General features: G+C 36.2%; 2 protein-coding genes across 2 annotated transcripts; both read left to right on the top strand.

The window, feature by feature from the left end:
* The first annotated feature begins 42 nt into the window (after positions 1-42).
* On the top strand, positions 43-3,009 carry LOC140175209 (uncharacterized). Its single transcript, XM_072202154.1, has 2 exons — positions 43-550; positions 2,984-3,009. Exons 1-2 carry the CDS (start codon positions 43-45, stop codon positions 3,007-3,009), a joined length of 534 nt encoding a protein of 177 aa, XP_072058255.1.
* An 11,059-nt stretch (positions 3,010-14,068) lies between these two features.
* Positions 14,069-14,791, top strand: LOC140175208 (uncharacterized). The gene has a single exon (XM_072202153.1). It carries the CDS (start codon positions 14,069-14,071, stop codon positions 14,789-14,791), a length of 723 nt encoding a protein of 240 aa, XP_072058254.1.
* The last annotated feature ends 2,316 nt before the right edge of the window (positions 14,792-17,107 follow it).

Below are 17,107 nucleotides of genomic sequence, written 5' to 3'. Positions count from 1 at the left end.
AATATTTCATAAAACCACTATGTGCTTTTTCTAGGACTAAGCATGACTGATGACGAATTGAAAAACCTCTGCCTTATTGAGATTGAGAAGATACTCAACAGCAATGCGAGATCTTTAAGAGACTATCAATCAATGCCATACCCTGAGATGTCTCATGTTCGCCTTTTTCAGAATAAGCTAATAGAGGATGAGTTAGCATATGACACAAATGAGTTGACTCATACAAACTTATATACAGAACAAAAGATGACTAATGAGCAAAGGTTAGTATTTGATGAGATACTCAATGCTGTTGTTACAGACTCTGGTGGTTTTTACTTCGTTTATGGGCATGGTGGGTGTGGTAAGACATTTATTTGGAATGGACTTTCTTCTGCTATTCGGTCTAGAGGAAAAATTGTTTTAAATGTCGCATCCAGTGGAATTGCTTCTTTACTCCTACCTGGTGGCAGAACGGCTCATTCTAGATTTTCAATACCCATTACAATTACTGATGAATCTACTTGCAACATCAAGCATGGCAGTTTGAAGGCTGAGCTGCTCATCCAAAGTAGCTTAATAATTTGGGATGAAGCTCCAATGCTCAATAAAATGTGCTTTGAAGCACTTGATCGGACGCTCAGGGATCTTATGTCAGTTACCGATCAACATAAGATACATCAACCATTTGGTGGTAAGGTTGTTGTTCTAGGAGGTGATTACAGACAGATACTTCCGGTGATTCCGAAAGGAAGTAGACACGATATATTGGCATCCGCTATTAACTCATCCCATCTGTGGTCATTTTGTAAGGTTCTGAAACTGCATACGAATATGAGGCTTCTAATGTCTTCTTCGGATCAAGATGAAGGTGAAATGAAGAGATTTGCTAATTGGATACTTGATGTTGGAAATGGAAATATTGGCTCTGTTGTTGGTGATGAATCAGAAGTTGAAATTCCAAATGATCTATTGATTACAACTACTGATGACCCTCTCTCTCATTTGGTAGACTTTGCATATCCAAATTTGTTGCAAAACATGTCAGATTACAGGTATTTTCAGAGTAGGGCAATTCTTGCACCCACGCTTGAGAGTGTCGAGAAGGTAAACGATTTTGTCTTGACAATCTTTCCAGGGATGGAAAAGGAGTATTTGAGCTCTGACACAACATGTCAAGCTGATGAGAATGAAGATGTACAACAAGAGTGGTTCACACCAGAGTTCCTAAATGACATCAAATGTTCGAGACTACCCAATCACAAGTTGACTTTGAAGCCAGGAGTCGCTGTAATGCTACTGCGAAACATAGACCAGACTTCAGGTTTATGCAACGGGACAAGATTAATAGTTAACGAACTTGGCAGCAATGTAATTGGAGCGACAGTAGTGACCGGTAGAAATATTGGAGATAAAGTGTACATTCCAAGAATGAACTTGATCCCTTCAGATTCAGGATTGCCATTTAAGTTCCAACGGAGACAATTTCCATTGACAGTATGCTTTGCAATGACCATTAACAAGAGTCAGGGTCAATCATTATCACATGTAGGGCTTTATTTGTCAAAATCAGTGTTTACCCATGGACAACTTTATGTTGCTTTGTCAAGAGTTAAGAGTCGCAGTGGCCTCAGGGTTTTAATTCTAGATGAAGACGGCAATCCAAAGTCATCAACAACAAATGTCGTGTTCAAAGAGGTTTTTAATAATATTTAGGTAAGAATAATATTATTTTTATTTTAATAGCATGTTATGATTTATACTTTTGTACAAATATTTACTATAGATATTACTAATTTATCTATAACTCTTTTTTCAGATTTGAAATGAAATGTGTAACAAGGAGCACAACATCCTATGCCAATTGCTTTTCTAATGAAGTTAGTAAGATACTAGGTTATCGATCGATAAATTTTTATTAGCTTTTTATACAAAATTTAGTGTAAAATTAACATGCTATTATTACAGTTATATATGTTCTTATTTTTTTCATGTCTCCCTCCTTATGGTTTAAGAATATTATAAACTTCAAACTTTTCTATTTATATTTTACTTTGAATAAAGATAAAACAACATATTTAACACGTTTATTATATAACTACGATGATAGTGTTATACTAAATTTAAAAAAATATATAGTTATAAAATATTATTTTTAATTTAACATCAAATTTAAATATAAGCCCGTGCATCGCACGGGTTTAACACTAGTAGAGAGAAAAGCAGATCAAATAAAAAAGGGAGAGACAGAGAAGAGAACTCGTTGGGAGAAGAAGAAAAAGTTGAAGGAGAAAAAAAAGAAGGAAAGTTTAGGTAGAAAGACAGATTGACAGAGAGGAGAGTAGAGAGAAAATGGTGTTGTTTTCCTAACAGTCAAGCTCTCTGTCTTTGTCTTTCCTCGCCGGAGAAGTTGCTGGGAGGAGAATCGGGAAAGAAAGAGGACACGGTGAATTCCAGTTAAAATGTAGTTGTTGGTGATGTGCTATTTTTTTCCTTCATCTACTTAATCTTCTTCGATCATTATTTCATCTATTCTGTTTTATTGTTTATTATTTATAGAAGCCTTTTTTATTGTTAGCAGTTAATGGGTTTTTCTCCCTCTCTCTCCAATCTTCATCTTCTCTGTTTTTTTAATTTAGTCCCAAACCTTAAGAACCAAAAGAATAATTATCCCTTTAATTCAATAATCAAAATGGTTAGGCGATGTTAAATTTTAAATTAAATCCATTTCTCTTCTCCTCTACCTTAACACTCAGAAATAGTATATATTCACATGACAAGAATGATTTTACCACTGTCATCTTAACATAAATTTTTAGTGAAATAATAGTTTATAGTTATACTTAAATTTAATTATTTGAGTTAAATTATTATTATTATTAGTATGGTTTTAATTGGAGTACTAGATGTTAAACTATTATTGTTGTCGTAATTCTTAGAGTACTTAATGTTAAATTTTTTATTATTGTTGTTATCGTTAATGTTTTTTTATCACTCTTATCAGGAGAAGTTGAGAAGATATTAATGTGATCTATAGAAAGTATGCATCAGAAGAATTAAGATCATCACCTGTTAATTCTAATGATAATGCACCTACTAGAAATGTTTATGTTCGACGGAAAGATCATAAAGTTTGAACAAGCTTTAGAAAGGTACGTTTTTTCCTACATGTGCATTTAAAAAAATAGTATTAACAAATCAAAGACGTTTGATATTTCAATTCAATCAGGATCTTCTCTCCTTGCATTCTCAAATGTTATTTCAGGTGAGAGGTCTATATAAAAATTATTTCAACTCCAAACTTTAAATCATCAAGAAAGAAAGAACTAAATTATTGTTCTTTTAAATATTTATTTTATTTCGTAGATAATTTTATTTTGTAATTTGCATAGTTCTTCTCTTACAACAAAAACTCTTACAGCAAAGGAAATGGACAGGAACACAAGGTACTTCCACAATATAGCGTCGGCAAGGAGAAGGAATAATCGGATTGATGCTCTCATAGTTAATGGGAGACTGGTAAGGAATCCAGCTAGAATAAAGATAGCTATTAGAGAGTTTTATAAGGATCTGTATCATCAGGAGCGCTCTCCTTTGATGGGGTTTAGAGATGGTTTGGTGGCAAGGTTAGCTGAGGAAGAATCTCTGGCCTTGGAGGCGATGCCGTCGACGGAGGAAATTAGAGAGGCAGTGTGGGATTGTGAGTCTTCCAAAGCGCCAGGCAGCGATGGGTACAACATGAATTTTATTAAGAGGTGCTGGGATGAGATAGGGGCTGAATTTACAGCGGCAGTGATCGGGTTCTTTCAGACTTCCAGGTTACCAACAGACTCCAATATTACGTGGGTGGCGTTGGCCCCTAAGTTTATTGGTGCGAAGGAGATTAAAGATCTCAGACCCATCAGTATGGTTGGCTGTGTGTACAAGGTTATCTCAAAGGTTTTAGTTAGAAGGATGAGGGAAGTGATGCCAGGGTTGGTAGGGGAGACACAAAGTGCTTTTGTGAAGGGTAGAAAAATTCATGATGGGGCTCTCATAGCGTGTGAAACAGTACACTGGCTAAAAAGGAGAAATAAGAAGGCAGCCATACTCAAGTTAGATTTTCAAAAAGCTTATGACAGAGTCAAGTGGAGTTTTGTTGATATTGTGCTGGATAAGATGGGGTTTGGGTGCAGGTGGAGGACGTGGATCATGGAGTGTGTGACCTCAGCTTCTATGTCGGTATTGATTAATGGCTCGCCATCTAAACCGTTTAAGATGGAGAGGGGATTGAGACAAGGTGACCCGCTTTCTCCCTTCTTGTTTGTACTGGTTGTGGATGTTTTACATAGAATGCTTGGTGAGGCAGTTAGGAATGGACGTATTTCTCCGTTGGTGGTTGGTCGGGACAGTGTGGAGCTATCTCACCTCCAGTTTGCTGATGATACTATTCTGTTTTGTCCACCAGAAGATGGGACTATGAAGAATTACAAGCGGCTGCTGCGTTGGTTTGAGTTGATGTCAGGGCTCAGTCTCAATTTCGAAAAGTCCAGCTTGATCCCTATCAATTGTGAACAGCAGTGGGTACAGAGTATGTGTAGGCTGTGGGGTTGTCAGGAAGGTACCCTCCCTGTTAAATATCTCGGAGTCCCCTTAGGAGCTAATCTAAGACTTGTTAAGACCTGGAAGCCAATCATCGATAAAGTGGAAGAGAAGCTGAGCCTTTGGAAAGCTAAGCTGCTAAGCAAAGCGGGTAAATTGGTGCTTATCAAGTCAGTCTTGAATAACTTACCAGTGTATTATTTGAGCCTGTATAAGATGCCTAAGGCAGTTGCGGAAAAGTTGATTGCCCTACAGAGACGCTTTCTATGGAGTAAGGAGGATGGGAGGAACGGTATGGCGTTGGTGAGATGGGAGATGGTGCAGGCTCCTAAGAAGTTAGGCGGTCTGGGTGTTGGAGATGCTATGATTTGTAACACTACACTGTTGTTTAAGTGGTGGTGGCGTTTTTCTAAAGAAGAGTGCCCGTTATGGAAGAGGGTGGTCTGCTCCTGTAATAATCTGAGGCCGAATGAATTACTGTCCATGCAAGTGCTGCCTACTAAAGGGGGCCCATGGAAGGATATCTGCCATCTACAAATTAAGAAGCAACATCTAAGGGAGAAGGTTATTACTGGCCTGGCTATGGAGATTGGTGATGGGCGTCGGACTCGGTTTTGGGAGGATATCTGGTTACATTGTGGGTCCTTGAAAGAAAGGTTCCCCGGGCTCTTCTCTGTTTCAAATCAATGTGGTTCGGTCATTAGGGATTGCGGTTTTTGGGATGGGCTAGAGTGGGTTTGGAACTTCCAATGGAGGAGAGAGCTCTTTCAGTGGGAGTTATACCTTCTGAGTCAGTTACATGAGGCTTTGAGACCTGTCAGGCTAGTGACCACTAGAGAGGATAGAGTTGTGTGGAAATTTGATAGACTTGGTATCTTTTCGACTAACTCCTTTGTGCAGGTGCTACAAGAAGGAATGCTTTCAGAGGAGGTATCCAGCTACAGCTTCACCAAGAGCGTCTGGAAAGGTTTGGTTCCACCAAGAGTGGAGCTATTTGCTTGGTTTGTCCTGGTAGGCAGGGTGAATACCAAAGACCGACTAAGTCGATTCGGGATTATTAGCCAAGATGATAAGAGTTGTGTGTTTTGTACTAACGAGGTTGAACAGGTCCATCACTTGTTTCTTGGATGTGAATTTGCTTGGCAGGTGTGGAGTGCGTGGTTATCTGTGTTTGGCCGGCTTTGGTCTGTTCCGGGCTTGATGAAGGACCATTTCTTAAGCTGGACAGATGAGCCGTGTAGAAAAGAGGACCGAAAGCAACGTTTGAGGTGTTTCTGTGCGATTATCTGGCACATTTGGATGGAAAGGAATAGGAGGATTTTCCAAAATAAAAGCAAAGGCGTTGAAGAAATCTTCCACATGACCATGTTTAGCTGCGACGAGTGGAGAGGTGTCCCTCCCTAATGTTGTTGATGGCTATGCCGAGATGACATGCGGGTTTCTAGTTCTGGTGATTGGTATTTTTTGGTATTGCCTTTTTGTTTGTTTTTTCGAAGAACGCTGCTCCACTTTAGTGTGTTGAGCTTTTTACTTTCAAAAAAAACAAAAACTCTTCGGTTGAATATACAATCTTTTTATCTTAGAAAAATTATTAATGAAACATTGGATTTAGTTATATAAATGGTTGCTTATTTATAATTTATGAACTTTATTTTCAGAGATGATAAAAATACTATCTTAATTAATTTAAAAAGTTAAATGAATTATTTTAAATGTTATCTCTATTTGTTAACATTCGAGTAAGATTTCTGTGTTAATGGTATTAATTATTAATATGTGATCGACTGAAAAATTATATATTTTAATTTTTTATTTTAAATTGAGGAACTTTTTAAAATTATTAAAAAAACTATTTTGATTATCTCTGTAATTTTTTACTAGTGAACTTTTTTTAATGAAATTGCTAAAAAACATCGTTTATGGCTGAATCTTACTGACGTTATGTTTTTTAAACACACTCGTCACTGTTATTTAAAATAGATATTCAAAAAGTTTTAATAAATATACTATAAAATTAAAACCTTGTTTAAGTATTTAATTTAAAAAATGTATATTTAGTACTTTGACAAGTACAATGCAACATTTGTTAGAAAATTTTTATTTAAAAAATTAAATAAAACAAATATATATTAATAAAATTTAAATTAATTTAACTATTCTTTTAAGAAAAAGCTTTTCATATTAGTAAATCTTAACAAATATTTGTGAAAATTTTATATTATAAATCTTTTATATATTAGCAATATCAATTCTAAAATAAACTATTTTTTATTTTTTTTATTATCTTTTAGTTTGACATTTCAATAATTAATTTACAACAAATTTAAATTTTATTAAAAATTTAATATTGGTCAATGATAAATTATCATACGTATAAGATAAAATTCAAACTCTCAATATTTATTTAAAAAATAAATAAATTAAATACTCAGATAGAAGAAGTCATAGTTTCATGAACAAACACAGAAGTGTGTTGACAAATTGGTTTCTATCATACTGCTATCATTCATATACTTATAAAATGGGTACTTTTCTTCACAAATTAGTTGCAATTTTAACTCATACTTTATTAATTAAGTCTCATATATCTAAAGTTACTACTGCTTTTAGAGGCATTGAGTTTTTAACTCTCATCTACTCACCACTGCTAAGCCAAGTGGATTATTGTATATTGCTACGTTAAAAATTATATATATATTTAATAAACGTTTCAAATAATTTAATTTACATTTATTTAATTTATAATTTGTATATTTATTTAATTTAATTTTATCATACTATAAAATACTTAAATTTTTATTTATTTTCTTATTTAAGTATAATATATTTTTTATTATTTAATAAAATTAAGACTTAGTTTTAAAAAAATTTTACTTTTTAAAAATAGTTTATAAAAGTTAATTTTCAAAGAGGCTTTTTAAAAGTTATAGCATTTATGTTTGGTAAATTAAATCAAAAATAGCTTTTAACAAATATAAGCAACATCAATTTTATTCGGTAAAATAGTTTTTAAAATTTAAAAATACTATAATAGACATAAATGTAAGTATTAAATTTAAAAATTAATTAACATATGAGGTTATATTAGACTTTTAAATTTTGAAAAGTACAAGTCAACTTTAAAAAGCTATATCCTAGGTGCTTTCAAAAGTACGCCAGTCTTTTAAAAGCTGCAAACATAAGCACATAATTTTTTTGATTTACCAAACATAAAATGAGGAGTTTGAACTTTTAAAAAGCACAAGTACCTCTTCAAAAAATTTTACCAAATCAAACTAAATATATCCTTATTAAAAGTTTCTAGTTTCTTAACATATTATATATGTATTCATTGTTTTGTTCGTTCTATTTGTTTTAAATTTATTTATTATGATGGTAGATAATTTGAAACTATAAGTTATTATTTGTATTTGTATTTTTTATTTTTTATCTTTTAAATATAATTTTTATTATAATTTTATATATTTTTTTAATTGTGATCGACCAGTTTAATAATTTATTTATTGAAACAATAATTTAGTGACCTAATAGTATAATCAATTTAATTACCACTTTAATCAGATAACTATCTACCGTAGAAGCATTTGTCTCTGTTGAATTTTAGAAAAAAATAATTGTATATACATGTATATATTGTTCCGATTGTAATAATATGTTTGTCCCTACACTTAAAATATTTTTATTTATATAAAAAGTTTTATGTTATTAAATGTCAATGATAAAAAATTATTGTATTATTTTGCGATTTGTGTAGGCAAAAGTCTTATACCACATGATACAGGTAGTATACGAGAAACACTTAATAAATTCACCAAATAATTTCGGAGATTTTTCGATAAGGAGTCCCGTTGAGATACTAAATTGTCGGCAGAGGTACGTTGTTATCCTGTAAAACATGCATGCATGTCATCTAAATGTTTCACGGGTTATCAAAAATACATACTGACGGTTACTGTCTATTCGTCCGATCAACATTCAACATGAACTTTGGGATCTGGGTCATTGGGTGGCTCAACATGGGAGACAACTTCAACCCGATCATGGATGGGATTTTAAGTACGCTTAAATAAAAAAAATTAGATTACGGCTATTATATTATACGGGCACGTTTAACCCAAGTGTCGACCGTTTTACAATTACAGAAGAACGAGATCAGGGCAGTAACTACGGTGAATCTGACCAGCACACCTTTCAACAAACTCGAAGAGTGTGTGTTGAGTAAGGCAGAGTCATGGAGGATGAAATCAAAGAAGAACACCTAAGTCAATCGGTTGGTACTGCATAGGATGCATGGTTCAACGAGCTCTGACGCTACTAGCCCCAAGTTATTATTAGGATGCTTCCTTTTTTTTTCTTATTTAGTTACATTGCGAGCATACGTGGCAATTGAAGTTTGCCTTACTCGCTTATTAAGACTTTGTGTGTTTACGGCCTTTGCCTTTATGTTTCATCTTTCATGTATGGACGTGTGTTGCACTTTCTAGGACAGATTATTTATTTATATATACATATATTATATATGATTAGTTAAAATATTTTTTAATTTTCACCTCTCTAGCCATCAACTAAATACACACCAGTGAGTAAATACAAATCTAAATGCTCTCAATTAATAAGGTTAGTTATCTTTGCGGTGCATAAATGCATTTTTTAAAAAAAACGAAAATGGATATCCATAAGGATAAGATGCGACGGTTTAGGCCGAGAGAACTAAATTCGAAAGGGGCAGTGGAATCATAAAATATGTCGGCACACGTATTTACTACACTACTGGATAACACCGTCATAAGCATAACCCATTCCAGGCCCTCGTCCAACGGAAAGTTGCAATGTTTGCTGCCGTCGACCTACCCGCGATGTTTGGTTAGCCATAGCCATTAAAGTCGCGTCAAACTCGATTGAGGACCTATGCAAGTTCCGTATGATGTGTTGCACTCCGATGCAGGTGAAGAGGATATTGTGCTCAGGATGGTTTTTATACCACCCCCGCATCACATGAAGTGGTGGTGGAGACGCGACCCAATAGGACAAAGATTTTTCGAGAGGTGCTTGGAGGTTGGTCACCTGGAGCTTCTGTTTCAGAAGGCGCTGCGGGAGCTCTACACACAACGTAAAAAAGCCGTCAGATGGAAAATGCTACAGAATGCAGCAAGCAATGGCTTCGACGTTGCTAAGTACGCAGTTTCAATGGAGTTGCTCAGTTGAAAGGACGACAACGAGGCAAAAAATGGTTTGAAACTATTTCACGCGCTTGAAGCGGGTGATTTACTCCCTGCGTGTTACTCGAGTTGCTTGCGGTCTGTGAGTCGACCAAATGCTTGACTCGAGGCCACATGGGTCTTTTGTATGACTTCAGCCGAAGGGCGGCAAAGCGAGGCTCCGTCTACAGTGTCGGAGGTGCGGACCATATTCCATGCATCTACTGCCGCGCCGACTACGAGGTGGAACGATACGTAGACATACCTAGGGTTTAGGGTTGCCATATTATAGTTGACGGATCACACTAAGTTTAGGATTGCCATATAATTAAATAATATATTGTTTATCGTATAATGAATGCTATATTTTTTATATATCAATGACGTAAATATTTGACAGTGATTTATATTATTTAGCCGATTACTCCTTTATAAATCCGAAACCAACCAAATCCCAATAAATAACAGACAAACCATGTCTTGGTTAAACCGATACTTATATTGATCGGATACTACAACACAAAAAAAGCAAAAGAAAAAAAAACTAGAAAACCTAAAATGTAACACCCTACCACACAGAACTTTACACCTAGGATGTAAAACAGAGGTGGTGAGGCACTACGACCTCTAAAAATAAAATACATATATATAATAATAGAATGAATATAATAAACTAGGAACCTTGAAAAATGGGTAAAATGAAATTCGTAAAATAAAAAGCGCATCGCTCGGGAAATAATTACTTGTGTGCTAAGAAACCTAAAAGGTCAAGATATAAATAAGCAAGAGAGAGAAAAGAGGGCCAAGAATTCAGCATAACTAGCTCCTGACTCAATCTGCGAAGCCAAGGCTGGCCGGAGAACATATATACATACATATACAAACATCCCAAAAACCATAATACAGAAAAAGGACCGTAGCTCTCATGTAACCTCCATGAGGAACAAAATAACAAGTTTCTTGGAGAGCAAGCTAAGTACATAAGTATATACATACAAACAGTAAACCAAAAATGACCCAGAACAACTCCGCTTCAAGATTTCAGACGCCTAGCGAGGAGCCTCTCGACCTGCATCTGAAAACAACAACACAGTATGGGGTAAGAACCGGAGATTCTTAGCATGGTAAAGGTGCCACGTGTATAATAAATAAGGTCCTGGAAAAGTCATAGGCAATCCTAGAACTCCGTCATTCAATTATCCAACTTAATTATTAAACAGAAATCATAAAGAGGGTGGTCTTCTAGAGAACTCTAAACCTAGCTTAAACTTTAACCTTAACTCTAAACCTGTCTACCTTACCTCGTACCTCCATCTCCAATGATTCGCATAGACAAAATAAACAGACAAGACAAGCACAGGTAGGAAAACAAGTAGTTCAAGTAACATTTACAACATTTAGCAGAATATAATCAACTAGGCATTCTCAATTAAGGCATAGCAAACAAAGCACACATACATATATGATGAATGTCTATCCTATTGGCCGTGAGCTCACGTGTCAGTTACTTTGCTAGAACCAAACACATCTGGTAGCTAACCCAGACATTGGTCTCTAGGTTGCGCATCTCCAGGAGGATCATGAACGAAGGAAAGTGCCTTTCCACATCGAAGGAGTGTGCCTTTCCACCTTCTCCTGGAGGATATACGAAGGAGAGTGCCTTTCCACATCGAAGGAGTGTGCCTTTCCACCTTGCAACCAGAGAAGAATGTGGGGGATACGATACGAAGGAGAGTGTCTTTCCACCTTTCCCACATCCACATCACGACAAGAGAGGAAACTTCCACCCTCAACTTGTCATCCGAACACATGTTCAAATTAATTACGCAAGCGGGATTATACCCAGACCTTGCCATTCTGACCATCTCGGCCACATAAATTCATCTCACATCTCATCATTTATCACATCATGTTCTTACATTCATTCAGCTTCATACCACTTCCCTCACAATTCATCTTGTTCACCCCCTTTTTCTTCATTCCCAAGTTATCTCATTTTCCTAGCTTCAACTAGCTTCTGGTTTTAGTACCATATCTTAAGTCTAAAAGGGAGAAAATGGAGGTTTAGAAGTGGCAAATTGGTTCAAAATAGTCAAAATCGGTTTTTGCAGCAGGCAGCAGCCACGCGTACGCATGGGCCACGCGCACGCGTAGAGCGTACAGCCAGGCACGCGTATGCATGAGTCATGCATACGCATGAAGATGCACACATGTGTACGCATGCTTCTCGTGCATGCGTTGTCAAAATACCATGCCACGCGTATGCGTGGGTCATGCGCACGCGTGTATGGGCATTTTTAAAAAAATAGCAGAATTCCTTGAAAGCTTGCTGCAACCAGTTTTTAACTTCCTGCTTCACAGTTTTATACACCAATTTTCCATCGTCCACAACTTGCTCTACAAAATTCTGTTTTTCACAAAATTGATATCGTTTAAAAGCTTGTAAAACCATCTTTCATTTAAAATAAACCACACTTCCATTCAAAATTTGGGGAGTAAGTTATGGACTTCCAAAGTTCACCAAAATTTACTTTTTACCAAATTATAACTAAACTCAATTCTCACCAATTCATGTTCCTTACCATCAAAACCTGTACCTCCATCATATATCAAGTTTCATGTTATTAATCCTACCCACTAACACATTAATATCCACACCAAATCATCAAACCCACACTTTATTCAAAGAGTCCTCCCTTTCCATCCATAGCTTTCATATTAAAATTCATCAATCCATTACCTTCACTCATTAAAACCAAATCATAATTCACCTTCATTAATTAAACAAGCCATAACCAGCAAGTTCATTTAACTCATATCATCATCATCATCAACCCATCATTAATAAATTACAATTAGACATGATCATAATTCCAATACTAGCTCAATTACAAGAAACACATATTCAATAACATCAACAACTCATAAATTCCAACATAAGTTCAACCATAAATCCATCCAACAACTTCACAAGACTAATCATTAAATGCATCTAACAATTCAACTTAACCTATGGTTTTCTAGCCTAAGTTTTCACAACACCTTAAATGTTAAACGCGTGAAACCTAAACCATACCTTGGCCGATCACCGCGCTTGGACCAAGGCAGCCACAAGAACACAATCACAGCCCCTCACAAGCTTGAGAAACCAACCAGTCTTAACTTCAATCACCAACAAGCGTCCAAATGCTCACAATTTAATTCCAATGCATATATATGAACTTAATTCACACCTAATACACATATATACTCCAAATTCAGATTTTACCTAATGAAATTAAAATTGAGTTAAGGTTTAGGGCAATCTTACCTCACCCATACGCATAGCAACTCAAACCCAACAACTCCCGTAAGCTAGATCGAACCTAGAACACCAAATTGGGAAGAATCTCACCATAGGGTTTCAAATCCAAGAATATAAGGGAATAGAGATTCTAGAACAAAGAGGGAGCTTACCGGTGAAATCGATCCAACAAAAATTGTAGAGCTCAACTCGCTAGACGCGTGGCCGCAAACGGTGCGGCGATCGAAACTCGGATGGAAGAGTTATGGTGGATCAAAGGTTGAAGAGGGTTTGAGAGCTCTTCTTCCCTCCCCCAATCTGTTTGGCATTGCTGCATGAAATGGGGAAGAAGAAGCTGCTTGCTTCTTTTAATTATGGGTCCGGTTGGACCCACAGGCCCGGTTTGGGCCCCGATTCAACCGGTTCGGCCCAGCCGGCCCAAATTTGGGTCAAATTTTTCGAAATTTATATCAAAATTCTCGTTTTGACGAGCTCTATCATATTTTGATATTAGTTTTGTATTTTTAATTTTTCTATTTAAAATTCAATTTATTAACTAATTATTTACCGATTTCAGCGGGGTTTAGATAAAACGACGAAATGGAAAAAATGGAAGAGAAAGTGATAAAGAAAGTTAGACTTTTGTAAATCTATTTTATTACGTGGACATCAAATTTTACATGATTTTTCTCGAGTTTACTATATTATTAATTATGAGTTACATGACCAGAAAATAAAAAAAATAAAAAAATAAATTTGAATATAAAGGACGTGATTGCTAAGGAAGCCGTGTGTGAAGCGAGGGGAAATAAATCGGCATGTTCCTAAATCGATGTGAGTGTGGCTAAGTTGGTGTAGAGGCACGGTACACAACCGATCTGACACCATCGCAAACGGCACCGGGTGCCTATAAAAACACCTTAAACAACAACCATTGCCAGTACTACTTGGTCCCTTCTGTTTTCCACTCCTTATACATAATTGCTCATTCATCTATTGTATCAGGGATTCATTATAAGGAGAGGAGATGGAGCGTCCGACAAGCACCGCCAACCTTCCCCATGATGTTTGGACTTTAATTGCCGCGAAGACCGCAGCACAATCTGTCAGGGACTTGTGCAGTCTCAGGATGTCGTGCACTGCTGCACGCAATGCAGGGGATGAGGATTTTGTATACCGATGCGCCTCGATTCCAATTTCGAACCAATGGTGGTGGAGTGTGAGTCCCATGCACCAGCAGGGAAGGAACTTCTTAGCACGATGCAGGCAGAGCGGGCACTTGGAAATTCTATTTCGGGATGCTGTGTTTGACCTTTTTCTCGGCGGGTGTTCTTTTACAGGGATGGAAACGATGCACGCTGTTGCAGCCCACGGCCATTCGGCCGCCCATTACACAGTGTCAATGATGTTGATGCTAGGTGATGATGTCGAGGCAAAGAACAAGGGCTTGGAAACATTTCGTAGGCTTGAGGCGGCCGGTTCCCTAACAATCTGCAAATTGGTGTTCCAAGATGTTATCCAAGGGTCGTGGACACATCTGCGTCATGTGCCGGTGCTAAACGGAGAGAATCTAGTCTGTGTTTCGTATGCATGTCCAAGCCGTGGAAACATGGGTGCTATTTACCATCATCAACGCTTTGGAAGAGGGTGGCACGTAAACGACGGTGATGGAGGTGCTGCTCATATTCCGTGTGTGCATTGTCGGGCAGACTATGAGTTGATCCTGTTTGTCCACCTCTTTAACTCATAGGATAGGAGTGAGTTCACCTTATTTTTTTAGTTATCTAATATATGTATTATGTAAGGATTTTGGTATTTGCTATTATGTAATTATGTTATTATATATATGTTATTATATATATATATATATATATATATATATATATATATATATATATATATATATATCATATTGCTATCATTTTATGCCAATTAATAGATAATTTTGTGCATGCTATTTATATGTTTTGTCATTTCTTATGAAAAATTTTATTTATAAAAAAAATTGTTCCCGTTAATGACCTCCTTTTCAGTGACTCTCCATTGCCTCTACAAGTAACTATTTTTGTTTAAATTCACCATTAGTCTATCACGTTATTAAATAGTACACAATCCTTCCTGTTTATTCAAACGTCACTTCGGTAGTAGATAAGTTCAGATCAAATCCCACCTCGGGAGAAAGATGATTTGGCCTATGCTCTAGCCAAGATATGCATTTATTGCTACGTCTGCGCAATCCATGGTACTCAATTCCGCACACGTTTTTCTAGATATTTTCTTCATTTACTGATAAAACCAGGGGCATTATTCTCTTAATTATTCCAAAAATAAAAGAGGTACATTATTTAAACATATTAAAAGGTATCAATTTATTTTTTTTAACACTTAAATGTTGATTAAAAATTTAAAACAAACTAATCAAAATAAAGAAATACGAAACAACTTTATACTTTACATGGGCAATGCACAGTCAAATAGTCAATGCATAGGAAATGTAAAAAAGACCCCTGAGATAAAATATATACATGCTATTGACATACCATATCCGTCATAACCATTCGTCAGTTTTTATAAGCCGTACCTTTTTCTCTAACCTCTCTGCCTGAAGAAAAATCGTTGCTTTAAGGGTCTTCGTCGTCGGACAGACCTCGTCATCTTAATATGAGAAAATGTCACAGGAATCCCTCACCGACCACGCCGTTAGTCCCGACGACCTCGCAGAACTTCCGACTGCCGATCTGATCGACACCATCCGTTGGAAGGAGGTCTTTTTGAGGGATAGACTTGAAATGACAGAAGAAAAACTCAGGCAAGCGAGGCTGGAGAATGTTACCGCCAAGGTCAAGTTGAAGGCAAAGGAGTATGAACTGGAGGAAGTTCGCCGGTTGCAAAAGAAGTTGCGCATGGAGCTGGAACAGAATGAAATGACCGTTCGCCAACTGGATGACAAAGCAAACGAATTGACAGCAGAAATGGCCAATATTTGTCGACAGGAACAGCAAGAGGTGGCACTGTGGCGTGAAGTAGAATGCAGGCTCGAGGTTGTGGAGATCAAACTAGGGTTATTACTTTGTCATTGTTATCGTCAAGCTCCACTAACGACACATGACTCTAACGATCAGGAGCCCGCCGGACAAAATGAAGACGATGTCGGGGGTATTTGACCTACAGCTTGTATGTTTCATACCTTTATGTCATGTTTTCCGTCGAGGCCTTGTATGAATGTTTTATTTGGTTTGTTTGTTTAGCAATCCTTTTGTTCTTCTGTAATGCCTACGACAAACTCGGTTTTCTTAATTATATCTAATTTTGCACCATTTGAGTTACTCTGTTTGTTTTTTTTTCGGGTGAAGTTATGAAATACTACGTGAACAACAATGCATTTTAATTATGTTAATTTATTGGATCAAACTGACATTTTTTATTTTGTAGGTAAATTGTCAAAGTTGGGAGTGATATTTTTCTTCTGCCTCGTCTTTACTTTAGAATTTTTTTATTAAAAATAATTAAATTAAAATTTTAATATTTGAGTTTAAATTAATCAAATTTTTTATATAATTTTTATAATATTAAATTTTTTAATGTTTAAAATATAAAATTTCAATAATTAAAAAAAATAAAATTAAGTAAATTAATTTGAATAATTAAGATTTAGTATTTAATTTTATGAAAAAAATTAATGAGATTATTTTTAATTTTTAATTTTTGAGTAATTTTTTAAAATTAATTAATAAATTAAAAAATAAATATTTATATATTCTTAAATTATTTTGACGAGTGAAACGGCGTGTTTCAGGTTCCCCAACCCCCCTTTCCAAAGAAACCCTAATCTGATGAGTGAACCCCCTCAGCCCTCGTCTCTCTTCTCTCTCGTCAGTCACTCACGGCCTTACCTCGTCAGTCGTCAGTGGTCACTCTCACGGTCTCACCTCTTGTCTCCGGTATTCCCTCACCTCGTTACTTCTCTCTCGGTCTCGCACACATCTGAGACTCAAGCTCGTCGTCGCAGTCTCGCACTCAGTAGCCGCCTTCCCTGCGTTCGCTTCGTCGGCAGCAGAAACATACA

The sequence above is a fragment of the Arachis hypogaea genome, chromosome 9 (assembly GCF_003086295.3).
Source record: "Arachis hypogaea cultivar Tifrunner chromosome 9, arahy.Tifrunner.gnm2.J5K5, whole genome shotgun sequence".
Classification (NCBI taxonomy): domain Eukaryota; kingdom Viridiplantae; phylum Streptophyta; class Magnoliopsida; order Fabales; family Fabaceae; genus Arachis; species Arachis hypogaea.
Note: the sequence above shows the minus strand (reverse complement) of the source record. Positions and strands in the feature narration are given on the sequence as shown.